Source organism: Argopecten irradians, chromosome 4, assembly GCF_041381155.1.
Source record: "Argopecten irradians isolate NY chromosome 4, Ai_NY, whole genome shotgun sequence".
NCBI classification, from domain to species: Eukaryota; Metazoa; Mollusca; class Bivalvia; order Pectinida; family Pectinidae; genus Argopecten; species Argopecten irradians.
In genome coordinates, this window is record NC_091137.1 from 6,807,527 (window position 1) to 6,824,864 (window position 17,338).

Here is a 17,338-nt window from a genome sequence, read left to right on the forward strand (position 1 = left end):
TACAATGAATAAATAAGGAAAGTAATTGGCCTATTCCGGATGTGATATTGTTAGGATTGTAATCATTATATAAATATGGTGAGAAATTTAGCTGTCATATGTAAATTGGAATTGATATTCATATTTTAAAGGCCCAAGAACTTTTTAAAAATTGATGTCATATTCTTGTCTGATGGTTATATAACAAAAAGGAAACCAACATAAAAATGCGAATCCTATTTTCTTTTAAAAGATCGTTATCATTAATATATTAAACGTTATTGGATATCAAAGATAATATTAATGAAAACAAAAGTATAGAATCTGTTGATATCATTTTATGGTCCATAATCATCTACCGGGTATGTATGTTGATTAAATTTTACTTTTTTTTTCTGGAGTGCAATAATTACTGTATAGTAGAAGTGTTTGATCCACTATCACAGACGTAATTAATGAGGTTCTAGACATGTAATTCTGCTCCACTATGATGGTCTACGATACACTCCAATACAAGATCTACCAACTCCCCATTCGTGGTCACCTCAGCATGACCCCTGTGGTTAGTCAATCAGCTTACATATGCATGTCGCCTATGACATCTTTGGTATGATTAAAATTGATTCTAACAGAAGTATATAATAAATGACTACTATTATGTTCTGAGATGTTCCAATTCTAGCTCAGAGGATGAGGACTAGTGGTACTGTTACATGTCTTATCCACTTGGCCACCATAGGCCAGAAGATGAGGACTTTGGTACTGTTACATGTCCTTACTTATCCACTTGGCCACCATAGGCCAGAGGATGAGGACTAGTGGTACCGTTACATGTCCTGTCTTATCCACTTGACCACCATAGGCCAGAGGATAAGGACTAGTGGTACCATTACATGTCCAACACCTAGCTTATCCACTTGACCACCAAAGGCCAGAGGATGAGGACTAGTGGTACCGTTACATGTCCAACATCTTATCCACTTGACCACCATAGGCCAGAGGATAAGGACTAGTGGTACCATTACATGTCCAACACCTAGCTTATCCACTTGACCACCAAAGAAGAACAGAGGATGAGGACTAGTGGTACCGTTACATGTCCAACATCTTATCCACTTGGTCACCATAGGCCAGAGGATAAGGACTAGTGGTACCATTACATGTCCAACACCTAGCTTATCCACTTGACCACCAAAGGCCAAAGGATGAGGACTAGTGGTACCGTTACATGTCCAACATCTTATCCACTTGGTCACCATAGCCCAGAGGATAAGGACTAGTGGTTACGTTACATGTCCTGTCTTATCCATATTTTTGAGTATTTGTTTGTTTATTCACTCAGCGACCATATTGACTTGTAAATTGTTATTGTTATTGATTGTTTTATTTACCTTCCTTAAATTGTACCCTGTAGTTGTTTGCCTCGGAAGTGATCAATGATCAGACCGATAGAAATTCTATATTGTTACATTTATGTATGTAGATCAAGTTTTCATTGCTGTCTCTGACATTGGCACTCTATACCCGTGTAGCTGATTTTGACAACTCTCACCTGTAGTGTTGAAAAAGTAGGATAATTAAAAATATTAAAATATACACAATACCTGTTGCAGTCAATTACACTGTACTTTTAGCGCACCATCATCAGACGGTGGGCTATTCAAATTGCCCTTCGCTCGTGGTCCGTGGTTCGTCCGTTCGTCCGTCTGTTAACAATTCTTGTTACCGCTATTTCTCAGAAAGTTCCCCTAAGACTCTAGTTGTGCATATTGCATTTTTGGACCAATCTGTCAACAAGATGGCCAACAGGCCACCATCTTGGATTTTAATAATTTAAGTTTGTTAGCACTATTTCTCAGAAAGTACTGAAGTGATTTGTCTCAAAGTTCATAGTTAGGTTCCCCTAGGACCTTCGTTATGCATACTGCAATTTGGGACCAATCGGTCAACAAGATGGCTGATCATGACTGGTAGCTAGCTTGGATTTTGATAATTGTTTGTTACTGCTATATATCCAAAAAACACAAAAAGTACTAAATTTCATATGTGGTAAAAGTTTGAATAGCAGAGTCTGAGAAAAGATCCGTCTTTCCATTGTCAGACATACATCAGTCTTTTGTTGGCGCCAAGATCCCTCTGGGATTTCTTGTATATGTAGTATGTTTGAAAAAGTTTGAAAAGCTGAGAAAATATCCCTCTTTCCATTGTGAGACATTGCTAATTCTTTGGTGGACACCAAAGTCCCTTTGGGATATCTTGTATAATAATCATGACAACCCTTGGGTGAATTATCTCCCTTGGACTATCAGTTTACTCAGTGTTGGACTTTGGCAAAGACAACTTCTTGTTTGAACCTATTAAGTTTCCCTATACTCATTGAAAACATATCTTTTTCTTTTTTTTCAGTCCTCACTTAAAATATGAATTTTCTCTCCTATCTGTGTTTGTAATACATCAGAATTTTTCTCTTTTTGATTTTACAAGACTTGAATTAATATATGTTAAAAACAAATAAGCAATGAACATACATATATATGTGTTTTCTGTTTCTCAGATTTAGACGTATGACAGTGTAGGCTGTAAAAAAGGGTAGCCATGTTCAAGGGGAGAAAAGTGTCAGATCCCGTTGTTCATGGTACCACTGGGGGAACCGCAAGCGGCACCAACAGATTTAATGGAGAGAGAGGTAAGGATCTTTATATTCATACAGAACTTTTATGATGGCTTTCTCATGGTTTTTTTACAGAAGTTTAATTATAAACTTGTGTGTGGTTTTGCTCACAGTCTGCAAAATTACTTATTGACTTCAGTACAAACTGACTTTGTTAAAAGTGGACTGAAATTAATTTATTTTGGGTTGCTTCCCTTTGATTGAAATTTGAAATTAGGGTTTTAAATTGGCATTCATCCAAAGTTTGTGTCAGGTGAGCAAGGTTATAAAATACCTGAACTTGATGTGTTATAACCGTGGACAAACACAACGGCATGTATATTAACTAGAAAATTGTTTGATAATAAATCAATACTCTTCAAGGTATATACCATTATGACAACCTTTCCTTGGTTATAGGTTTGGGGGATTATTTTGTCTTGTACAATAAGCTGTATTATACACAATGGTTTTATACAGAGACCTGGTGATTCCATTAGCATGCCAGGAATGCTTACCTGTCAAGTTTTTAATTTTGTTTTCAAAACATTGGTGATAATAATATATTAAACCACATGCATATATTAAAATATACTTAAATTGATTAATATTTATCAGATCTTACACAAATATTGATTTTATATGAGATTAAAAGAAAAAGCTAGAAACATAATGGATTTTTGAGAGCCTTTCCCAAGCATGAACTGAAATATCCTTAATTTCATGAAAACATCAATGTGGAACTGATGTAGCAGTGTCAGATAGGACAGGTGTGGTGTAAAGTGTCAGATAGGACAGGTGTGGTGTACAGTGTCAGATAGGACAGGTGTGGTGTACAGTGTCAGATAGGACAGGTGTGGTGTACAGTGTCAGATAGGACAGGTGTAGTGTACAGTGTCAGATAGGACAGGTGTGGTGTACAGTGTCAGATAGGACAGGTGTGGTGTACAGTATCAGATAGGATAGCTGTGGTGTAAAGTGTCAAATAGGACAGGTGTGGTGTACAGTGTCAGATAGGACAGGTGTGGTGTACAGTGTCAAATAGGACAGGTGTAGTGTACAGTGTCAGATAGGACAGGTGTGGTGTACAGTGTCAGATAGGACAGGTGTAGTGTACAGTGTCAGATAGGACAGGTGTGGTGTACAGTGTCAGATAGGACAGGTGTGGTGTACAGTATCAGATAGGATAGCTGTGGTGTAAAGTGTCAAATAGGACAGGTGTGGTGTACAGTGTCAAATAGGACAGGTGTGGTGTACAGTGTCAGATAGGACAGGTGTGGTGTACAGTGTCAGATAGGACAGGTGTGGTGTACAGTGTCAGATAGGACAGGTGTGGTGTACAGTGTCAGATAGGACAGGTGTGGTGTACAGTATCAGATAGGACAGGTGTGGTGTACAGTGTCAGATAGGACAGGTGTGGTGTACAGTGTCAAATAGGACAGGTGTGGTGTAAAGTGTCAAATAGGACAGGTGTGGTGTACAGTGTCAAATAGGACAGGTGTGGTGTAAAGTGTCAAATAGGACAGGGTTGGTGTAAAGTGTCAAATAGGACAGGTGTGGTGTAAAGTGTCAAATAGGACAGGTGTAGTGTACAGTGTCAGATAGGACAGGTGTGGTGTACAGTATCAGATAGGATAGATGTGTTGTACAGTGTCAGATAGGACAGGTATGGTGTACAGTGTCAGATAGGACAGGTGTGGTGTACAGTATCAGATAGGATAGATGTGTTGTACAGTGTCAGATAGGACAGGTGTGAGACTGTACAAAGGATGTGAAAGTGTTCAATGTCACATTGTATCTTTGTACAAATGTGTCTTATCATATTCTTATATGCAGTACATTTCTTTGTAAAATGATCATAGCTTTAAAGTGTTTTTCTTTAATGCAAGACTGACATGTATATTATTGTTGAAATAAGGGTTTATTGTTGTGTTGTTGAAGGACAGATGCAGCACTTGTTAGTTGTCTGTTCAGGTGTACACAATAAAAATCACAATGTCTTTATGTCAGGGAAAGAAACTTTCTAAAATGTATAAAATGCATAAAATGACATTTTGTTGGAAACTTTGTTTACCTATATTGATACATAACTATACACATCTATGCACAGACACACACATGCACATTCTTTAGTGTAGCACTATGCACAGGTATTCTACCTGTACAAGGCAATGGCAGGTAAAACTGATACGATAACTACTTAACTTGTTTGTTTTTAACATATATGTATTGATTGCTCCCTTCGGAAATTAGTCAGACACGCTTGGATGCACTCTGGGGCGAAATTACTGCTTCAGAAGGTGTGAAATTTAAGTCAACATCAGACACAAGTAATTCATATATTATTGAGGCATGTATCGTGGATATTTTTAATATTCTTTAAACCAAACAAAAACTTTGATGCTTTATATTCTATGTAACAGTACAGTATATAAAGTGGAAAAGAGGAAAAAGGAAATTTCTGCAAACAGAGTTGTAATTGAAGAATGGTAACCATTTACCTATTCAAACATATTGAGTAATACAGCCTGATAATAACGCTATCAGAATATGTCGGTAATATTAAAACAAAATGTTTTTCTGAAAAAAATATCATATATGTTAGTTGATGGTTAAAAATGATTTGCTTAAAAACTCTAAAAGACTGTTATTGATAGTATTAATTAATATTTCTACATGGTATAAAACAAATGTTAATTAAAGTGTTTAGAAATGAAATAAAAAACTTTCATTTTTGCCCCAGTTATTTGGGATAAATAGGTTCAACATATATTACCACTAAAACTTTTTAATGGCCTCTTCCAGGTCTTGTAGTGGAAGATAGTGTTGGGAATCGGTTGTAAAATGGTAATCGATCATCGGTTTAGGACAATTTACTAATTATCGATTTTATAATCGGATACTATTTATAGAAAGCTCTCCTATATTTATATATTTCACCTTTTAGCTTTTCTGAAGAATTTTAAAAAGATATCCACTGAACGAACAGTCATGAAGAAGTATTTTTTTTTAATTCAAATTCTTGAGTATCTATGATGTTTTGAAATATTTTGATATGTGATTTTGCCCTCATATATATCATAATAAAGGTTCAGAACAGTATGAGATAACCATGAGTTATCTCCCATTTTAATAATCGATTATTACCTTTCATAATCGATAGTCTTTGGAAAAATCATAATCGATCGATCATCGATTAAAATCGAGAATCGGTCCAACTCTTGTAGTGGAAGAGTCCAAATGTATGTTGAGGTGTGAATGAGTTAAAACTTAAAGATAGGTGTGTAGATAGGCCAGTAGAATTACGGATTATTGGAACAAGATAGGTATTGATTTTCATAGCAAATTCATTGTATGTTTTATTCAAATGAAATTAATTTGACTTTAAAATTCTTGAGCATTTCTAGGGACTAGGGGGTCAGTTAACTCTGGAATCTTTGGCAGGCGTCGTGGGTCTTCTATGGAAATTATCTACAATCATTTCTCCGTTCCTTTAGTCAAAGTTTAATATCTTTGGATGGCGGTGTTCCCATATTCACTGCTGTCAAAATAAGCGTAATAATTTCTTTGGACTTTTGTCCTCAGTTTCATTGGACCTGAGGCTGGCTCCCATCCAAAATGTTTTGAAATCTTATATGTGTAAATCTTTTTGTAATTCTTCAGCATAATGCTCCACCGTTTCTGCCAGGGGTATGACTTTTCAACAGATTACAAGCTGTTATACATGAAATGTTTACTTTGTGTGGCTTTAAGACTTACATACATAACTGCACAATAATATTTTCACATTCTTTCACAAAATAGCCATTTCTTGCCCAACAAGGCAGCAGTGATATTTGTTGTTGGAGTAGGGCCAGGTTAGCAATGATAACTTCTTTGATGATAACTTCTGAATCACCTAGACAGAGGTGTGTATCACCAGATTACATCTGATGTAGGTAGTGGCACTTTGGTGGGAAGCTTGTGTGGGAGGATTCAAACAGGTAGGAAGCTTGTGTGGGAGGATTAAAACAGGTAGGAAGCTTGTGTGGGAGGATTAAAACAGGTGGGAAGCTTGTGTGGGAGGATTCAAACAGGTGGGAAGCTTGTGTGGGAATGATTCAAACAGGTGGGAAGCTTGTGTGGGAGGATTCAAACAGGTGGGAAGCTTGTGTGGGAGGATTCAAACAGGTGGGAAGCTTGTGTGGGAGGATTCAAACAGGTGGGAAGCTTGTGTGGGAGGATTCAAACAGGTGGGAAGCTTGTGTGGGAGGATTCAAACAGGTGGGAAGCTTGTGTGGGAGGATTCAAACAGGTGGGAAGCTTGTGTGGGAGGATTCAAACAGGTGGGAAGCTTGTGTGGGAGGATTCAAACAGGTGGGAAGCTTGTGTGGGAGGATTCAAACAGGTGGGAAGCTTGTGTGGGAGGATTCAAACAGGTGGGAAGCTTGTGTGGGAGGATTCAAACAGGTGGGAAGCTTGTGTGGGAGGATTCAAACATCAGAATCAAATAGAAATGAAGGACTCCTGAAATGACAAATAATTAAAAAAAACAACAACTTCAAAACTATGATAATATTGCAACTTTAATTATATTGTTTATTTCAATCAGTTCGCATTTCATTCTATATTTGCATATTAACATATTTATTTGGGAGCTGCCTTGGCCGAGCGGTTAAGGTGTCCCAACATATTATCACAAGCCCTCCACTTCTGGGCCATGAGTTCAAATCCCATGTGGGACAGTTGCCAGGTACTGACTGCTTGTCGATGGTTTTTCCCTGGATACTCCGGCATTCCTGCATCATCCTACCTGGCACATCCTTGTATGACCCTGGCTGTTAATTAATAGGATGTAAAAGTAAACATACCAAACATATTTACTGACAGAAAGGAATCCATCCACTATTAACAACATAATTATAGCTCATAAACAATTGACATCACAACTAATACTTCCACAAAGGCAGGCAGATAACTCTGTAACATGTAAAAATGGAATAGATGTTGTTAAAGGGACCTGAATGTTACAAAGATGGAATAGATGTTGTTAAAAGGACCTGAATGTTACAAAGATGGAATAGATGTTGTTAAAAGGACCTGAATGTTACAAAGATGGAATAGATGTTGTTAAAAGGACCTGAATGTTACAAAGATGGAATAGATGTTGTTAAAAGGACCTGAATGTTACAAAGATGGAATAGATGTTGTTAAAAGGACCTGAATGTTATAAAGATGGAATAGATGTTGTTAAAAGGACCTGAATGTTACAAAGATGGAATAGATGTTGTTAAAAGGACCTGAATGTTACAAAGATGGAATAGATGTTGTTAAAAGGACCTGAATGTTACAAAGATGGAATAGATGTTGTTAAAAGGACCTGAAAGTTTAGTTTGGTTTGTTAAACATCCATAAAAACCACCTGGTCAGTATATTTGGCAAGATCCAGAGATGGAGGGCTTGTGGTAATATGTTGATACATCTTAACCAGACATCGCAAAAGTTCGAAAAAATGGCGGGACATTCGGATTGGCAAGGACTGTGAGTAAGCTGGACCGAACAAGATTTTGCCTGACCGAACATTAATGTGAATTTTTGAAGTAAACATAACTATTAGTATCCAGGCAGCTGCTTTGATGATTATCTTATGCAGTTTAAATTCTACATTGCTGTGGGGTTTAAAAAAACCCCAATTTTGTTAAATCAAATGAGCAGGCTTGCATTTTTACTGACTTTCAGTAATTGTGTAACGGTCGGTCCATACCAGATTTTAAAATAGGCGGTCCGCATTAAACATTTCAACTGTGGCCCTAAGGGATATCAGGGTGCCCACAAAAAAACACTCTGGCCATAAGATCAATACCACCTGAACTATGTTTGTTTTATTCCAAACTAGAATGTGACTGTTCTCAGTTTATAAGTGACTGTGACCTTGATATTAATTCATATAAAAAGTCAGATCGTAATTGTACATATAGGGTTTATACCAGATTCTCTACAATACATTTTCCATTCAATATTGTTGGTTTTTTTCAAATGGCAGTATACATTTCCAGTAAACTGAATTCATTTAAAAATGCATTAGTTTTTATAAATTCCTTATATACTTTATGAGGTGATGCAGTTGACACCCAACAGTGTGTAGTAAATACAGACATTGTGTTTGTGAGGTTACTGTAGGGAGTTGTCCACAGTGACAGGGAACCCTGGGTCAGGGGGAAACACTACTTCCACACATAGTTCATACACTGGAGGCTCATTCACAGCCATTTATGAACCAAGTCTAACACACATTTCATGACAATTTTCATTAATCATAGATTTTATTAAGAAAAGGCTCAATAAAAATTTTATCTGAATATCAAGAATGTAAACTAGATGTGTTGTTGAATTAACAAATACTGAAATATTTTCTCTGTCCAATGTTTCTTACTTTATGTGAAATTTTGTCATCTGGATCGATTCATGCCTTATTTCTGAATAACAGCAATATGATTAGAAGACTATAGTGGCATAATCTAGCTGTGGGTCACATGATGGTTTTATAATCTAGCTGTGGGTCACATGATGGTTTTATAATCTAGCTGTGGGTCACATGATGGTTTTATAATCTAGCTGTGGGTCACATGATGGTTTTATAATCTAGCTGTGGGTCACATGATGGTTTTATAATCTAGCTGTGGGTCACAATGATGGTTTTATAATCTAGCTGTGGGTCACATGATGGTTTTATAATCTAGCTGTGGGTCACATGATGGTTTTATAATCTAGCTGTGGGTCACATGATGGTTTTATAATCTAGCTGTGGGTCACATGATGGTTTTATAATCTAGCTGTGGGTCACATGATGGTTTTATAATCTAGCTGTAGGTCACATGATGGTTTTATAATCTAGCTGTGGGTCACATGATGGTTTTATAATCTAGCTGTGGGTCACATGATGGTTTTATAATCTAGCTGTGGGTCACATGATGGTTTTATAATCTAGCTGTGGGTCACATGATGGTTTTATAATCTAGCTGTGGGTCACATGATGGTTTTATAATCTAGCTGTGGGTCACATGATGGTTTTATAATCTAGCTGTGGGTCACATGATGGTTTTATAATCTAGCTGTGGGTCACATGATGGTTTTATAATCTAGCTGTGGGTCACATGATGGTTTTATAATCTACTGTGGGTCACATGATGGTTTTATAATCTAGCTGTGGGTCACATGATGGTTTTATAATCTAGCTGTGGGTCACATGATGGTTTTATAATCTAGCTGTGGGTCACATGATGGTTTTATAATCTACCTGTGGGTCACATGATGGTTTTTATAATCTAGCTGTGGGTCACATGATGGTTTTATAATCTAGCTGTGGGTCACATGATGGTTTTATAATCTAGCTGTGGGTCACATGATGGTTTTATAATCTACCTGTGGGTCACATGATGGTTTTTATAATCTAGCTGTGGGTCACATGATGGTTTTATAATCTAGCTGTGGGTCACATGATGGTTTTATAATCTAGCTGTGGGTCACATGATGGTTTTTATAATCAAGCTGTGGGTCAACATGATGGTTTTTATAATCTAGCTGTGGGTCACATGATGGTTTTATAATCTAGCTGTGGGTCACATGATGGTTTTATAATCTAGCTGTGGGTCACATGATGGTTTTATAATCTAGCAGTGGGTCACATGATGGTTTTTATAATCTAGCTGTGGGTCACATGATGGTTTTATAATCTAGCTGTGGGTCACATGATGGTTTTATAATCTAGCTGTGGGTCACATGATGGTTTTATAATCTAGCTGTGGGTCACATGATGGTTTTATAATCTAGCTGTGGGTCACATGATGGTTTTATAATCTAGCTGTGGGTCACATGATGGTTTTATAATCTAGCTGTGGGTCACATGATGGTTTTATAATCTAGCTGTGGGTCACATGATGGTTTTATAATCTAGCTGTGGGTCACATGATGGTTTTATAATCTAGCTGTGGGTCACATGATGGTTTTATAATCTAGCTGTGGGTCACATGATGGTTTTATAATCTAGCTGTGGGTCACATGATGGTTTTATAATCTAGCTGTGGGTCACATGATGGTTTTATAATCTAGCTGTGGGTCACATGATGGTTTTATAATCTAGCTGTGGGTCACATGATGGTTTTATAATATTTTGTGAAGCTGAGGGATCTTGAAATAACTAGCCAACAATAGCAAATGACACTTTATGAAACCAAGATACAGTGAACCTAAAAATGTTAATTCAAACTTGTTCAATTTTGATTTTGAAAGTTGATTCCATGCCATGGCCCTGCATGGGTTGACAGTAGAACTAAGAAGTCAATTTTTTCTGCTGCATATAGTGTAATTACCTCCAATAGTCTCAGCTCTTTAATAACTTGTAATACATTCACAAACCCCTGATTTTATAATAAAAATTTTCAGCTTGAGCAAATCTAGGTAGATTATGGCTAATTTACATTCCAACACAAAAGTGCAAAATCAGGCTTAAACTAGAATAATGAAATTCAGAAAAGAAAAGAAAAAAATAAATGTTACATACTTATTATGAAAGTAAAAAAAATGGAAGTGTACACCTGTTACTAGTAAACACTGAATTGGTATATCTCACATATTTGGAAAGATAAGGTTTGAATATAGATTAATTGGCTTGTATCAAACAACAAACATGTATAGTACACAATAGTGTCAAACAGTAGTGTTTCATTCATAGAGGTTAATTTATCTTTTGTCAGTCAAATTCATAATTGTTTCTAAAAATAGAAATTCAGTAACTCAACTAGATGCAGACCATAACCAAGGCAATGTTTTGAATAAGGAAAAAAAAGAAAGAATGGCATTGCTATAAAGGTCTTTTAAGTCTTACTTTGATTGTAATACAACCTATGAAATAAACATTCAAGTTTTAAATAAATTCTTATGTTACAAAGAAATGAAGACATGTCCAATTATTTCTATTTTAAACTTTAAATTAAAGTCTTCAGCTCTATCAATATATCATAATTAATGAGATGTTATGGAACATGGTTTGATTTATATCGAGTCAATAACTCGCACCCTATAAATCGGGACTCTGCAGTGATAGTAATCAAATTGGTTTGAAGATTTTTCATTTATTCAAATAATGTAATTTTGTTATTTTGGCACAACTTAACTCAGTGTAAATTCCATATCGATGAAGGTTGCACAATGATTCGGTGCGTAATTATGCATTTGCCCCATTTCATGCACCCTTCTGGAGCCCCACTGAGACCGTTGAAAATAAATACTAGTTTTTTTAAAAGAAGATGTTCATCCCTATATAGCATGTCAATATCGATTCGGTCATTGCATTAGTGACGTCACAAATCACCTTTGAACATGCCCAAATAAGTCAAAAATTGAGGTCTGAAACCCGGATTTTAGTGTGTGCCCGGAAACCTGTCGTTGTGAGCTTAATTATCAAGATACAGACATGCAGATGGTCTTAAACGATAGAAGAGATATCAAAGTAAGAGAAAATAGAGGGAAAGGGGAAAGGAAGGGGAAAATAGCACCGATTTCAAAAAAAAAAAAAAAAAAAAAAAAACAAGTCCCACGCGCAGGTTTCTGCCTTCCACGACCCGTGCGTGGTGACCTTTAGGGGACTTCCGGTGACTGTTTTTACTTGTTTGTAGTGTGTGCTGTTTGTTATCATCGTGAAAATGGCATCAAACTGTAATCTAGATGCAAACTGCTTTCATAGATGGCATTTGTAATAACCTACTATCAAAATTGAGTCAAGTTCGAATCCTGCCGGCCGTGTAAATTCCATATCGATGAAGGTTGCACAATGATTCGGTTAAAACATTTTCAATATTGTTGAATGATTACATTAACAGCATGTGAAATATGCCATACTGTAATTACTGCAATTGGATCTCATTTTTTTTATACAAAAAGTCCTAAAATAAGATTATCACAGAAGAATATGTTTACACTGATGTTTTTCAAACATAAACGCTATTTTCCCTATTAAGAGCGCCTACTCTAATAAGGAACCCCCCCCCCCCCCCCCCCCCACGTTTTTTGTTGAAAAAAATCAACTTATTTCATACAATTTTTGTGCCAGATTGTGACAATTTGTCTTTGCAGACGCTAATAACATACTGTTTCACATCAATCTGATGCTTAACAGATATCCGATCAGCTATAATTTTATTGCATTGGGCAACATAGGACATCTTTTTATCAAGTGTTTACACATAGAAACAGCGAGAATGCAATGTTTAAAACAAAACGTGTCACTTGAATGCCCAACACACATGTATGGATGAAGATTTTAGCGATGTCTATACAGGTTTTATGAATACTTACTGTATATCTATGATAAAGGTTCCTAAATAACAGGAATGTTATCATTTCTAAGCATTTTATTGTGTGTTCTTGTCGATATTTCCCCTCTGCCACAAAACGAAAGTAGCGATCGAAAGCACCATCCACCATTTTGTGTACGCATGGTTAACAAACAGGCTAGCATGAAATGCCAAAATTCCGTGAAACAGACATATTTAACCAATTTTTAATAGTTCTGGTGCATACATTTCTTCATAATTATGTAATTTCAATACTTACTTGACTTCAAAATGTAAGTTGGTTATAAAAAGTTTCAGAAAAATATGAAACTAAAAGCAAGATGACTAGTCTGTTTCAGAAAAAAAACATCTAAAAATGGTCTCAAATAACGGCGTTTACCGTTAAATAAGCCATTTACCCGCGCCCGACGCCCTCATTAGGGAAAATACAGTAACTTCATTATCTCACTATTTAACACCAAATTAAATATGTAGCCATCGTAGAAACAAGTGTTTAAAGTGTCTGATATTCCACCTCTAAATGTCCATGTCAAGCTATCCACCTAAGTTTCCACATCTAGGGCTCCTCCTAAGATTAGCCTTGGTGCCGAAGTACCACCATCCCTCAACTTCTTCTTGTCGAATAAACTGCTTGGTGGAGGCTTTTCGATGCTATTAGATTGACCAAAAGTGTATATATTGTATATAACAAAAGCTTGCACTAAGAAACCAAATAATACAAAAGATAATCAGAAATAAAGTATAAATGATGACACAGCAATAACTGAGAAAACGGGACGGTGGTTTCTGTTTAATTGCTTGTTTTATAGCGTTTAGTATATTCCGTTTGACGTCACTGACCTGCAGCCCCTAAAGATCCACCCAGAGGAAGTCTATAACGGTTCATTACAGTGCCTAAACCAAGGATCACAGGACTTTATTGTATAGACTATGTAAATTGTGTATTGAAATCAGATCATTACCATCAGGTCGATCCCTACTGGCCATTCATACCATAAAACATAGACCACCAATGTCCTGCATGATCATTCACTGATTACCATTGTTAAGCTACGGGCGGTGCGTTCCACAGGATCGTCGACCGTTATAATACATATCTAATTAGTAGCTAATGGATATTGACAGTATACAGGTACTTGGAAAATCAGGCGTTTTGGGCAATCAGCGATTTATTTATATGTATTTAATGTTAAATGCACGTTTCTGCATTGTAATCTAGCACAAAAAATGTTTGCAATATCACAATGAAACGAAACTGTCATTTCAAAATTTAAAATTTTTATTATCAAAATGAAAAAAATAAAGTTTGAGTATTGGAAAAATCATGATTGTAGAAGGCTTTGAGTTTTGGAGAAGTAAATTGATACATCTAGATATACATATAAACCGGTGTGAATTATGATAATAGGTGAATTAAATGTAACCATCTAAATAAGGCTTTGTCCAGTAATTGTAAGGTTTAAACATTATATGATCAGCATGTGAAGACATGTCTTCAAAATTTCTTCTATTTTAAAAGCTTCGACTATTTTAAAAGCTTCAATCAAGGTGCTTATACCTATATATGTAATATACATGTGATCAGGTATATTTAGACTAGAGATAGATCTGCCTTTTGATATATAAACATGTGATACATGGGAGGAGTTAGGGAGTGTTGATTCAGGCTAGTTGGTGATTAATCCTGGAAACCAATATATCATAGGTGGCCACGGGAGGCCCAGCACGCTGTCCTGTAGCATTAGTATTAGGACTCAGGATTCTCCGTGCTTCAGCTTTATAGTTTATATAGTTTACAGAATTTTAAACTTATTGATCGTTAGTTGGAAATAAATTGTGTGGAAAGTGCGACTGTAGGAGAATTTATAATTAAGTATTACCTGTAAACAAACACACTGATCATCATGATTTACATGTTATATGTTTAAATGTTGTTTGATTAGAATGCTAAAGGATATATTTCATTGTGATAACACTATAATGTGAGTGTAGACATGTGCTGGATTAAATGGCTAACTAATACATCATTGGATCTACCATTTCTCTAATTTTGTGTGGTCCTCCCGTTTTGTTTTAAATATACTTACAACAAGTCTGATTTTCTTCACTCTATAGGGATTACTTATACCATCTAGCTTCATCTGTTGTATAGAATCAGTCATGTAAGTACGCAACCTTGATTTTTTTCGAGTTTTTCTCACTTGTTCAAAAAGATTTCAGTATTTCAAAAGCTTATTTACAGCATATTATATAAAGTTCTTTATGTTGTTTTGCAGATATCAACAGAGCTTGGAATAACATCGGAAAAGCTAAATCAGAGGTAAGAATTGGGCTATTTACTGGTGGATTTAATTTTAAGGATTGGCAGCATAATTCTACCCCTGGTTCAGCGATAAAGGCTAGTGGTAGAATGTCTAAATGAACCTTTTGGCCATCATTTCAGCCCAGAGTTAAAGGCTAGTGGTAGAATGTCTAGATGAACCTTTTGGCCATCATTTCAGCCCAGAGTTACAGGCTAGTGGTAGAATGTCTAGATGAACCTTTTGGCCATCATTTCAGCCCAGAGTTACAGGCTAGTGGTAGAATGTCTAGATGAACCTCTTGGCCATAATTTCAGCCCAGAGTTAAAAGCTCTATAATGGCAGAATATCTATCTGAACCTCTTAGCCATTGTTTCAGCCCAGAGATGAAAGGTTAAGGTTTTCCTGTAAGACATATTTTAATTAATTTTTCAGCCACAGCTGTAATAGATTTAGAATTTGTAAAGTAATGTAAGGCCTATTTATATATATATTTATATTCTATACAACCACGCCACAGCCTCCTAAAAAAGTCAGTAAATTCAACACAAGATAGAAGAGAGTTCTTATTTGACCTTATTGCTTCATGATAATAGGACGTTGAAACAACCTTATAGCTTCATGTTAATAGGACATTCAAACAACCTTATAGCTTCATGTTAATAGGACATTCAAACGACCTTATAGCTTCATGTTAATAGGACATTCAAACAACCTTATAGCTTCATGTTAATAGGACATTCAAACAACCTTATAGCTTCATGTTAATAGGACATTCAAACGACCTTATAGCTTCATGTTAATAGGACATTCAAACAACCTTATAGCTTCATGTTAATAGGACATTCAAACAACCTTATAGCTTCATGTTAATAGGACATTCAAACAACCTTATAGCTTCATGTTAATAGGACATTCAAACAACCTTATAGCTTCATGTTAATAGGACATTCAAACGACCTTATAGCTTCATGTTAATAGGACATTCAAACGACCTTATAGCTTCATGTTAATAGGACATTCAAACGACCTTATAGCTTCATGTTAATAGGACATTCAAACGACCTTATAGCTTCATGTTAATAGGACATTCAAACGACCTTATAGCTTCATGTTAATAGGACATTCAAATGACCTTATAGCTTCATGTTAATAGGACATTCAAACGACCTTATAGCTTCATGTTAATAGGACATTCAAACGACCTTATAGCTTCATGTTAATAGGACATTCAAACGACCTTATAGCTTCATGTTAATAGGACATTCAAACGACCTTATAGCTTCATGTTAATAGGACATTCAAATGACCTTATAGCTTCATGTTAATAGGACATTCAAACGACCTTATAGCTTCATGTTAATAGGACATTCAAACGACCTTATAGCTTCATGTTAATAGGACATTCAAACGACCTATAGCTTCATGTTAATAGGTCATTCAAACGACATTATAGCTTCATGTTAATAGGACATTCAAACGACCTTATAGCTTCATGTTAATAGGACATTCAAACGACCTTATAGCTTCATGTTAATAGGACATTCAAACTACCTTATAGCTTCATGTTAATAGGACATTCAAACGACCTTATAGCTTCATGTTAATAGGACATTCAAACGACATTATAGCTTCATGTTAATAGGACATTCAAACGACCTTATAGCTTCATGTTAATAGGACATTCAAACGACCTTATAGCTTCATGTTAATAGGACATTCAAACAACCTTATAGCTTCATGTTAATAGGACATTCAAACAACCTTATAGCTTCATGTTAATAGGACATTCAAACAACCTTATAGCTTCATGTTAATAGGACATTCAAACGACCTTATAGCTTCATGTTAATAGGACATTCAAATGACCTTATAGCTTCATGTTAATAGGACATTCAAACGACCTTATAGCTTCATGTTAATAGGAATAGGACATTCAAATGACCTTATAGCTTCATGTTAATAGGACATTCAAACGACCTTATAGCTTCATGTTAATAGGACATTCAAATGACCTTATAGCTTCATGTTAATAGGACATTCAAACAACCTTATAGCTTCATGTTAATAGGACATTC

At 35.8% G+C, this 17,338-nt stretch overlaps 1 protein-coding gene across 2 annotated transcripts in view; it reads left to right on the forward strand.

Annotated features, from left to right (window-relative positions):
• LOC138320465 (uncharacterized) overlaps positions 1-17,338 on the forward strand; it is a 59,366-nt gene that overhangs the window by 736 nt on the left and 41,292 nt on the right. For both annotated transcript variants that reach the window (XM_069263427.1, XM_069263428.1), the window contains exons 2-3: positions 2,534-2,665; positions 15,237-15,280. In XM_069263427.1, the coding sequence (XP_069119528.1) occupies positions 2,575-2,665; positions 15,237-15,280 (135 nt within the window). In that variant the 5' untranslated portion in view covers positions 2,534-2,574. The remainder of the gene's footprint in view (positions 1-2,533; positions 2,666-15,236; positions 15,281-17,338) is intronic.